Consider the following 10,515-nt stretch of genomic DNA (forward strand, 5'->3'; position numbering starts at 1 on the left):
CCCAAGACCACACAGTGAAGAAGCACGGAGCTCCTGTGTAGCCTGAGCCCTTCCACATTACTGCATCTGGGAGAAACTAGTGACAGAGAGGGTGGTGGTATAGGAAGTGAAAGAGGGCCACCAGCAGAGGTGGAGCGATTTGTCTCTGATGGAACAAAAAAACTCCATTCTTACAGACAGGAAGAAGTGAAGGACGGTAGGTTTGTAGATTTGGTCAAAGTTGTGGGAGTTTTCCATCTGGTGGCTTTTATTTCCTCAAGGGAAGTAAGGGGCCACGTGTGACCCTGGGCAAGCACTTGACACCCAAGCTTCATTTTCTTCACCTACGAAATGGAGATACAGGCACCTACATCATATGATTCCTAAAGAAATGAAAACTGAAGGGCAACTCAACCACCTCGCTTCGAAGACTTTACCTGAAGGGAAATAACCTGAGATGGGCCACACTGGGTTTCATTCCATTTTTCCAACATCACAAGCTTCTCTCCAAACCGTCAGGATGGGCTAAGTCTTGCTGCTGTAACAAACCCCAAACTACCAGATTTAAACTAGCAGCTTCCATTTCTTGCTCACAGAAGGACTGCCAGGGTACAGGCAAAGCTTCAGTGCAGCTGCCCCCCGGGTGTCTCAGCACGTATCTCCCCATCCACATCAACATGGGCTAATGCCTGCTGCAGCAGGGGGAGACAGCACTGCAGAGCCTCACGGTTTAGTAAATAATTCTGCGCACATGACTCCTGCTCACATTTCACTGGCCAAAGCAAGTCAAACAGCCTCATTTAATTTCAAAAGGCAGCTTTAGTGCAATGCCCAAGGTGAGAGGAAGAGCGGAAATATGCCAACAACCACATGATTTCAGAAGCGGATCCTTCCCTAGTTGGGCCTCAGATGAGACCACAGCCCCAGCCAGCACTTCAATTGCAGCTTTGTGAGACCCTGAAGCAGAGAACCCAGCTAAGCCATGCCCAGACTCCTGATGTACAGAAATGGAGACAGTGTTTTAAGCCACTAGGTGTGCGATAATATCATCATGCAGTGATAGGTAACAGACACAGCTCTGCCTGAGACCCCCTGCTGAACTCACCCCCAGTTGTCCCAGTCATCCTTCAGGTCTTGCCTTCAACCCCTCTAGCTTAAAATCACCTCCCCTGAGAACTCTTCACTGAATCTCCAGGCTTGGCTGTACCCCTCGTACACTCTCCCAGCCTGTCACACCTCTCCTTTGTCACGGTAGTAATTGTAACTAATTTTTTCTGGGTAATTATTATTAAATGCCATCTCTGAAGGGAGAAAATGTCTGTCATATTTATTCTTGTGTCCTCCGTTCTAGGAGTGCCAAAAAAGCAGTGCCTGACACGTAAGCCGCTCAAAACTGTTATCCAAATGATGTTCATCACAAGGCTGCATGCATACATATTTTTTTTAAGTTTATTTATTTTAAGAGAGAGAGCACACATATACGTGAGCAGGGGAGGGGCAGAGAGAGGAGAGAAAGAATCCCAAACAGGCTCCATACTGTCAGCACGGAGCCCGATGCAGGGCTCAATCTGATGAACTGTGAGATCATGACCTGAGCTGAAATCAAAAGTCAGATGCTTAACTGACTGAGCCACCTAGGCACCCCTGTATACTAGGGAGTCATTAAAAATCACTTGAGGAAAAGAATTAACAACAGAAAATGTTTTTTATAAATGTCTATTTATTATTTTGAGTGAGAGAGAGTGGAGGAGGGGCAGAGAGAGAGAATCTCTTAACCAACTGAGCCACCCAGGCGCCCTAGAGAGAGAGAATCTCAAGCAGGCTTTGTGCTGTCAGCGCAGAGCCCGATGCAGGCTTGATATCACAAACCACGAGATCATGACCTGAGCTGAAATCAAGAGTTGGACACTTCACCAGCTGAGCTACCCAGGCGCCCCCAGAAAATATTCTTAGTTGCCAAGTTAGAAGTAAAAGTAGAAATGGGGCGCCTGGGTGGCGCAGTCGGTTAAGCGTCCGACTTCAACCAGGTCATGATCTCATGGTCCGTGAGTTCGAGCCCCGCGTCGGGCTCTGGGCTGATGGCTCAGAGCCTGGAGCCTGTTTCCGATTCTGTGTCTCCCTCTCTCTCTGCCCCTCGCCCGTTCATGCTCTGTCTCTCTCTGTCCCAAAAATAAATAAACGTTGAAAAAAAAAAAAATTAGAAGTAAAAGTAGAATCAAACAGTATCCAGGATATGACCCCAACATTTTTTTTTTTTTAAGTTTATTTTGAGAGAGAGAGAGAGAGAGAGAGAGAGACATGGGGAGGGGCAGAGAGAGTGAGACAGAGAATCCCAAGCAGGCCCTGCACTGTCAGCATAGAGCCTGAGACGGGGCTCAAGCTCGCCAACTGTGAGATCACGACCTGAGCCGAAATTAAGAGTTGGACGCTTAACCGACTGAGCCACCAGGTGCCCCTCCAATTTCTTAAGTAGTCTTATATATAAATACATACACAAAGAAAACAGTGGAAAAGCTAAACACCAAAATACCGGCAGGAGTCTCATCGGGGCGGTGGGATTACATGAGGGTTTCAGTCCTGTTTTCCCATGCTTTCCAAATCTCAGGGTAAAAGGGGGTGCCTAGCGCCTAACATGCTTAGTAAACGTGAATCCCGTTCCTGCCCTGACTCCTCCTCTCGCTGACAGGACAGGAATCCTCGGCGTTCTGGATAGCGAGGAAAGCAAAAGGCCAGGGGCTTCCCAAAGACCTCCCTCAACCTGGGCAGGTACCCACTGAAGCTCTGTTTCTTCTGTAGGTCTGCAGCCCTTAACTCCACCGTGGTTCACTTACAGCTAACACCGGACCCAGGCCAGGGGTCAGCTTAGGAGAGGGGCCCGAAGCAGTGCCTGGGACCTGAGGTGCTCTTTGCAGTGACTCTGCTCGGCGCCGAGTCCCCACAGCAGGCCGTTTCCGTTGAGGTGGCAAGTCTCCAAGGAGAGAAGAGAGATTTCTGACGGCGACACAAGATACCTCTGCTGCGTCCGTACACCCAAGTCTCAGCTTCCATGGCCCCCACCTGTTCTCCCGGCCCCGGGGGGGAGAAAACACAGATTTTGAATCGGAAGCCAGGAGCTCTAACTCCTCCCTTTGCCACCGATTCAAAACCTGGGCAAGGTGCTCTGCTTGGCTGAGCATCGGATTCCACGGCATGTAGGAAGACCCTCCTTCCTTAGGGTAGATGAGGTCTGTCCATGTTGGTGACTGTCAGCATTGGTCCCTGTCCCCTGGGGTCCCAAGACAGAAATTGAGAGTGGGTGACACAGGATGTTTATTTAGGCTTGAGCCCTTGATACTGTCATACATAAAAAAAATATATAATTTAGAGTCAGAGAAATAACAATCAGATTGGTGTCACCTCCCTGCCTCCCCTTTGGCACAGCTTTTCCAACTGGCCTCCATTCCAGCTGTTCCCTTCAAAATCCTGGAGGGTAGGAGACAGGGGTCACTTCTTGGCAGCTTCCGCCTGGGCTGCCAAATCTGCCTCTTTCTGGGCAGCCAGGAATGAGGCTCGCTCCTTCTGGAAAGCTGCCAACTCTTCTGAACTGAGGCTGCAGGTGCAGAAAAACAGATGGTGAGTGGCCAGTCACCTTTGGGGAGCTTACCAGGGCCCATGGCACTGTCTCAGCACACTTTCTCCCTTCCTGGACTCCCCAGCCTCCACACCTTTGCCACCCCACTCCCACCCCCCACCTCTGCCTTTTATTCCCTCCTTAAAGCCCCACTAGTCCTTTGAGGTCACGGCCATCCCCCAGTCCAGATCAACTGCCCCTTCCTCTGTGCCCATGAACACTTTGTACAAAGAAGTCAGCTGGCTGTGCACACATGCCTCCCTGCAAGCAGGGGTCAGATTGACTCGTCTCTGTACTCCTAGTAAAAGTAAAGATTTGAGAAAAGTCAAGCCCATCCCTGTACCATGCTTAACCTCACTTCTCTTAGGAAACAACCATCAGCCTCAGCATGGGACGCAAACCAGCAAGAGGCCCATAAAGGACCAAGTACTGACCCTGTTCTTGCCTGAGCCAGATGCCCTTCCATTCAACATTTCACTCAAAGAAACAATTCTCGAGGTCATCCCAAGCCCTAGGAGGAGGCCCCCTCTGGCCTCTGGATCAAGTCTGAACTAGAGACAGCTATAGACAGCCTTCGGCCTTCCCAGCAGGTCCATCTGCCTCACCTCTCTTCCTATTCCCCACTTTGCTTCTAGCATCGTATACCAGATCACATTGCACTTCTTTGCTTCACTTTTTCACCTTCTGTCCTTCACAGGGATCTTTCCCCCATCCGTGACCTCTTTTTCCAAGTCTCTGCTTAGATGTCACCTCCTCTATGAAGTCCTCGTTGACACTCCAGGCAAAATCAGGAGCTCTACTCTCTGTTCTCAAGACACCTGTAGGTACTTTTGTCAACAGTGACTGTTCAGCAGCCTAATGTTCCATTTATGCATCTGCCTCCAGCTCTGAACTGAACTCAGGAGCGGGACCAAGCATGGCTGTCGCGTTCCTAGCTGTATTTAATGTCCAGAACGATATGTAACACGTAACAGGCATTTAATATTCATGTTCCAAATAGATGAATAAGGCTCCCCACTCCTAAGAAGTCTAAGGTCCTTGACTCAGAAGCTGACCCTCCCACTGTAAGGGGCCCTCTCAGCTTTGCCCCAGAGTCCAGAATTTTCCAAGCCCTCCCCTCCCATTGCACCTTCCCAGGACACGCACTCCTTCACCACACGAATGCCCAGGGAACGGGCAGAGCCAATGATGGAGCGAACAACAGAGGACAGGGGCACATCCTGCAGGGCGAAGGCGTCGTCCTGAGCTTTAACTCGGGCAATCTCATACACATGCTTCAAGGTCACCAGGCCTGCCACCTCCTTCCCTGGGAGGAAGAAACAAGTAGACCTTCAGGTGCCCCTGCTTCCTTCCAGAGCCCCCAGACTCCCGGGAGCCCACCCTGACCCTTACCTGTCTGCCGGGCCCCCTTCTCAATCCCAGCAGCTGCTTTCAGGAAGTAGGAAACAGTGGGTTGTCCGATCTTGATCTCAAATGTCCTGTCAGGCTTAATGGAAAAAGACATATATGAGAATATGTCTCCTGCCTCCCCTAACCCCTACTGCCCTGGCCCAGAGAACTTCTAACTTCTATCCGCCGCTTCCCTTGATTCACCTCCTGATGGTGTCCATCTCACAGACCACAAAACCACAGGGAGAATATATCTGTAGCAAACAGCTTTGTCACTTCTGGTCCAGGCCCAACTCTGCTCTAAAAGCCCCAGTGAGGCGCGCCTGGGTGGCTTAGTTTGTTAAGGGTCCGACTTCAGCTCAGGTTGTGATCTCACAGTTCAAGAGTTCAAGCCCCAAGTCAGGCTCTGTGCTGACAGCTCAGAGCCTGGAGCCTGCTTTGGATTCTGTGTTTCCCTCTCTCTGCCCCTACCCCACTCATGCTTTGTCTGTCTCTCAAAAATAAATAAATGTTAAAAAAAAAAAAAAAAAGCCCAGTGGAATGGAGAGGCAAAGGAAGGAACTGCAATATGGTAGGACAGGCTCAGAAAAGATACGGTCTAGTCTCCACTGTGTTAATGGGGAAGGTGGGACTCGGTAAAAGCAAGAGACTCGCCCAAAGTTAGGAGCTGAGCACCAACCCCAAGGGACCAGCCCCAGGAACTAGGGAGAATAAGGAGGAAGAAAAGCAAACAGGATCAAGAGGTGATGGGGATTAAGGCCAGCACTTGTCACAATAAGCGCCGGGTGATGTGGGGAGTTGTTGAATCACTGTTATTGTACACCCGAAACTAATGTAACACTGTGTGCTAACTGGAATTAAAATAAAAACTTAAAACCAAACAGGATCAGAGTCCCAACTGTGCACCTTCACATAAATCTTGGTGGGCAAAGGAATGCCTTCTTTGATGTCCTTTGTCTTCTCGTTGAACTCTTTGCAGAACTGGTTGATGGAAACGCCTCTCTGGGAGGGGAGCACAGGCGTTAGTGTGGGAAGGGGCGGCCTCCTACCACCCAGGAGGTTCTGTCCGTCCCTTCCCTCGTCTTCGCTTCATTACGGTTTCCATCCTCTTTTTGGCGCCCGGATTCAACTAACACTTTCCGCGCCAGATGATCTGTATGCATCATCCCTCCATCCTCACCACAGCCGGTGAGGAAGGACGGAGGAAGATGAGCCTCGAAGGACCCATGTAACGAACGCAAAGACATTAAGCGTGTAGGTAGCAGAGCCGCGCTTTGCACCGAGGCCTCCCTGGCTCCAGAGCCCGCACCCTCCACCCGGGTACTAGCTCCCACCCCACGGCGCCTCCCGCTCCGCGTTCCAGCCACCGCTGCACCTGACCCAGGATGGGGCCTAGAGGGGGCCCAGACATGGCCTGGCCTGCCCGCACGATGGTCCGGATGACGCCACCAGCCTCGGGCTTCCTGAGAGCCCGAGTGGCCCGGTTCAGCTTCGACATGACGCGGGACTCCCAGCCTCAGTTCACCTCAGGGCAACAGCAAGAGCGACGGCTTTGGGCGCCGCCATCCTGGGTCAGAGGTCAAGGGTCCTCGCGTCAGGTGAAGCCAACAAAAAAAACCAGCGTGGTTTCGGCCCTTCTACCCTCCAACTAGTAAAGCAAGGAGAGTAATATGAGGGAAAACACCTTTTAACTCTCCATCTGAAGATAGGGGAAGGACCCGAATGGCTCAGATACAGACATTCCGCCTGCAGAGCACATAGGCGGTGCCTCGGACAGCTAAACCGGAAGAGGAGGAGGAGGGGGAGGACCTTAATGCCCGCACAGCATTGTGGGCATGGTGGTTTTGACCGCTAATGCCGATCTCGCACGTTGCTATGCTCTGAGGCGCCATCTGCTGGACACGATTATAATCCGTGGGTTTGAAAGGAACGGAGAGCTTCTCAGGCGTGGGAATCTCTTTATTTTCTGAGCCCGGTCGGTTCCTTACCAGTTGTTGAAAGGCACCATGGTTAAGAGTACAGACCCTGGAAGCATACTGCCCGGTTGCTCCCCATGCTGGCCGTGGACTTGTTCGAGTTACTTAGGTTCAGTTTCCTCCCCCTGTACAACGGGGGTTATGATATGTAGACGCAGTTTTAGGGATTGTCGTGAGGGTTGAGTTAGCGAAGTATGTTAGAGCAATGCCCGGCACCTGGTGAGCATGCGCTATTGGCAGTACAAGGAGGACAAAACCTTCACGGAGTTGTTGTGAGGCTTAACAGGCCCAGAACATGTTTGATACATCATCTGTGCCCAATAAAATAAAACAAGCCAGCATCTTATTTCATCTTTTTTTTTTTTTTTTTTTTTTTTTTTTTTTTGAGCACTTGCTACGTTCCAGGCAGGGTGCTAAGCACTTTAAAGGCATTGTTATCTCATTTAATCCTCACAATGGCATGAGGTATATTATTTTATTATACCCCTTTTACAAACGAGAACACTGAGGCACAAAAATGAGGTCAAGAACACCTACTCTGAATGTGACAGGGCTGGGAAATGAATATTGGTATCACCTGACTCTAGACCTTGTGCCATTTACCATGACTATATTGCCTCATCTGGTAAAAGGAAATAATTTGGTTAAACCACATTGTGAATTGCGAGATGTTTTATTATGAAGTTTGTTTGGACTTCCACTACTTAAATGTGATTGTTCCTGCCTCTGAAGTCTATCAAGTTCTTTATTAACACTCAACTTCATTAACCTTAGCAAGACTCTGGAATCACACTGGCTCTTGTTTTTTATTTTTTTTTATTATTATTATTTTTTTTTTATTTTTGAGATCAAGGGTGCCCCGGGGGAGGAGCGGGGGTCAGGGAGTGGGACAGAGGATCTGAGGCCAGCTCTGTGCTGACAGCAGTGAGCCCGATGAGGAGCTCAAACTCACAAACCATGAGATCATGACCTGAGCGGAAGTCAGAGGTTCAGCCCCCCAAGTGCCTTAAGCACCTTGGGCAAAATAATTTACTCACTAATAACATGGGGCTAATAATAGTACCAACCTCACAGAAAATTAGTTAATTTAGGTAAAGTACCTAGAAGAGAGCCTGGCCCAGAACAAGCCAGGGCAGGTATGATTTATCTCTGGGTGCCACACACTGCCCAGCCTTTATTTACAAATAAAGGTATGGATCCTTTCTAAATGAAGGAATCAGAAAACAGTTGGGCACAGCAGGTGCTCAGGGAGCCAAGAATGCAGCCTGGCATAAACTGGGCTTCATTGTCAGTTTCTACTTCTTGTCAATGAAAGGATAGCTTTGACTATTCCAGCTCTTACAGATTATAAAGAAGCAATTCCCTAGTCTAGCTTTGGAAATGTGCGAGGTCAGAGCGTTCAGTAGTGAAAGTGAGGTGCGACAGGTGAATGGGGGTCACATCATGCAAGCCTTGTCAATCCTGTTAAGGTGTCTGGCTGTGAGTAGAGGTCATTGAAGAGTGTTAGGTGGTTGCGTTTTGAAAGGTGACCTTGGCTTGGGTATGTAGAGGGATTGGAGGAGGGCAAGGGCAGATGCAGGAAGACCCATTAGGCCAGGGCAGGAAGACAGTGGAAAGCCGTTGGTGGCTTGAGACCAATTCAAGAGATCCTTAGAAGCTAGAAATCTATTTTAGTCAATAAATGCTTGTGCTGCCTGTACTGTGTCCATTTTTATGAATAGTAACTCATGTAAACTTCATTACAATCCTGTGAGGTATAGGTGCTATTATCATCCCCACTTTACAGACTAGGAAACCGAAACCCAGACAGGTGAAGTCACTTGCACAACTTATGCTACTAGAAAGTGGTAGAGTCAGAATTTGAACCCAGACCTTTGGCTCTAGTATCCCTGCACTTGACACTCCCTAGGCTGCCTTGTCAATTAACATAACTTTGTGCCTGAGGGGTAAATTGTCAGGGGAGAGGGAGAGAGGCATCCAGGGTAATACTCAAGATTGTGGCATAGAGTTTGGGTAAATGAATGATAAGGTTCACGCTTAGTGTTGGCACACATGTGCCGTAGGTGCAGACGGATGACTGTGAGTTGCGTTAGGGGGTGTAGTATAAGCCCTGACAGCTGGTTTGTCTTTTTTGTAATGTCAGTGCCTGACTTAAGCTTTGATTGCAGAGGTATCCACTTCAAGGAGATAACCATCTTTGAGATGGATGCCAGCCACATGTCTAGATATAAAGAGCCAGGTCAAGGCCCCATCTCCCCCTGAGGCTCCTGTTTCAGAGATCAGATCTTGGTAACCGGGCATTTGGGCTGTTTGATTTCACTCTTTGGGTGCTTTCAATTCCAACTCTTTTCATTTTAAATTCACCAGTAAATAGTGAGCCTGTGAAACTCTAGGCCCCACCCTGGACCCCAGTAAAAGCAGAACCCAAGGTGCTCCCCACTTCTCTCTCTCTCTCCCTCCAGGTACTGACTGTGTGGTTCCAGGTGTGGCATGTAATTTCCAGGACCTGTGAGTAATAAACCTTTTCTCCCCTCAAAGTTCCCTGATGGTTATTGCTGAGGGCATCTTGCATTCATAATAAAGACCGGAAGGGCCAGTCCAGCCACAACATTGGTTGTCAAGTAGCTGAGACCAGCACACAGCAGAGGTGCCTGCGGGCCATCCAGCTACAGAGCCTGGTCTGGGAGGGAAGCCTGAGCATAGAGACTGATAGTCCTTGGGGCCAGGGCTGGGAGTGAGATCGCCCAAGGAGGAGAGAAGAGAAGTCAGCATTTAAAGAGGGGAAAGAAGAGAAGAGAGAGTGAGCAAAGGGAACCAAGAAGGAGCCGCCGCAGAGTTAGGAGAAGGCCAGGAGATAAGGCACCTGAACCTTCAGGAGAAAAGTTGGAGAAAAAGAAGTGGAAGCCAAGCTCAAACTGAGCCTGTGCCCAGCAGGAAATGAAAAAGCCTGGACAATCTGTTACAAGTAGGGGGCTTTATACTGTGACCCCCAAGTACATGGTCTAGAAAGATTCACTGGGCTGCGAGGAGAAGGAGAAAAGAGGGATGTGGAGTGACAGGGAGAGAGACTTAGGAGGTCCCATCTGCAAAGCCTGCAGCCAGCCCTCCATGTTACCAATGGGCCCCAGAAAAGCAGTTAAGGCCAGGGGTTAGTGGGTAGTTAATCCCTTTCCCCAAGGAGGCAGCAAGACCTTAGAGAGGGAATAGCTGTGCAGTGACCAAGGCATGCTTGGCAGAAATGCCTGTGCCCTTGTGCAGCAAAAAGGCTCCTGTGTTTTCAAGTGTGAAGGGGAGAGAGCAGAGAAGCCACCAGCCCTAGAGGGAAAGGCTGACCAGGCAGAGGCCTTCTTAGGGTGGAGGTCCAGGTGGGCCATCTCACTGGGGACCCGTGTGAACAGACAGCATTGGGTGCCGGTTGTGTCCTGCTGGGATAAGGGGAAGGAACTCTTGAATTTCCACCAGTAGAAACAGAGATGAAGTTGAGTCAGAGAAAAGTAAAGTTCTGTATCTTTTTAAAAAAATTTTTTAACGTTTATTTTTGCAGGAGAGAAACACAAAGTG

At 49.5% G+C, this 10,515-nt stretch overlaps 1 protein-coding gene across 3 annotated transcripts; it reads right to left on the reverse strand.

Annotated features, from left to right (window-relative positions):
• Positions 1-3,270: 3,270 nt before the first annotated feature.
• On the reverse strand, positions 3,271-6,778 carry MRPL11 (mitochondrial ribosomal protein L11). 3 transcript variants are annotated; one of them, XM_040465766.1, is made up of 6 exons: positions 6,663-6,773; positions 6,354-6,545; positions 5,885-5,980; positions 4,982-5,075; positions 4,719-4,895; positions 3,271-3,568 (listed from the first exon to the last, which is right to left on the reverse strand). In XM_040465766.1, exons 2-6 carry the CDS (start codon positions 6,474-6,476, stop codon positions 3,372-3,374), a joined length of 687 nt encoding a protein of 228 aa, XP_040321700.1. In that variant the 5' UTR covers positions 6,477-6,545; positions 6,663-6,773; the 3' UTR covers positions 3,271-3,371. The 3 variants fall into 3 exon arrangements, with proteins under 3 accessions (XP_040321700.1, XP_040321701.1, XP_040321702.1); XM_040465768.1 differs by having other exon boundaries at positions 3,272-3,568; positions 4,736-4,895; positions 6,663-6,768; XM_040465767.1 differs by lacking the exon at positions 5,885-5,980 and having other exon boundaries at positions 6,663-6,778.
• Positions 6,779-10,515: the final 3,737 nt, after the last annotated feature.

This window comes from Herpailurus yagouaroundi, unplaced genomic scaffold, assembly GCF_014898765.1.
Source record: "Herpailurus yagouaroundi ecotype Mexico unplaced genomic scaffold, PumYag 569, whole genome shotgun sequence".
NCBI classification, from domain to species: Eukaryota; Metazoa; Chordata; class Mammalia; order Carnivora; family Felidae; genus Herpailurus; species Herpailurus yagouaroundi.

Coding starts and splice junctions, on each gene's coding strand:
- MRPL11 (XM_040465766.1), bottom strand. CDS start 6,476: ATGTCGAAGCTGAACCGGGCCACTCGGGCTCTCAGGAAGCCCGAGGCT. Junction 5,981..6,353: donor TAGGCCCCATCCTGGGTCAG/GTGCAGCGGTGG, acceptor CTCCCCTCCCAG/AGAGGCGTTTCCATCAACCA. Junction 5,076..5,884: donor CCACCAAGATTTATGTGAAG/GTGCACAGTTGG, acceptor TTTTCCATTAAG/CCTGACAGGACATTTGAGAT.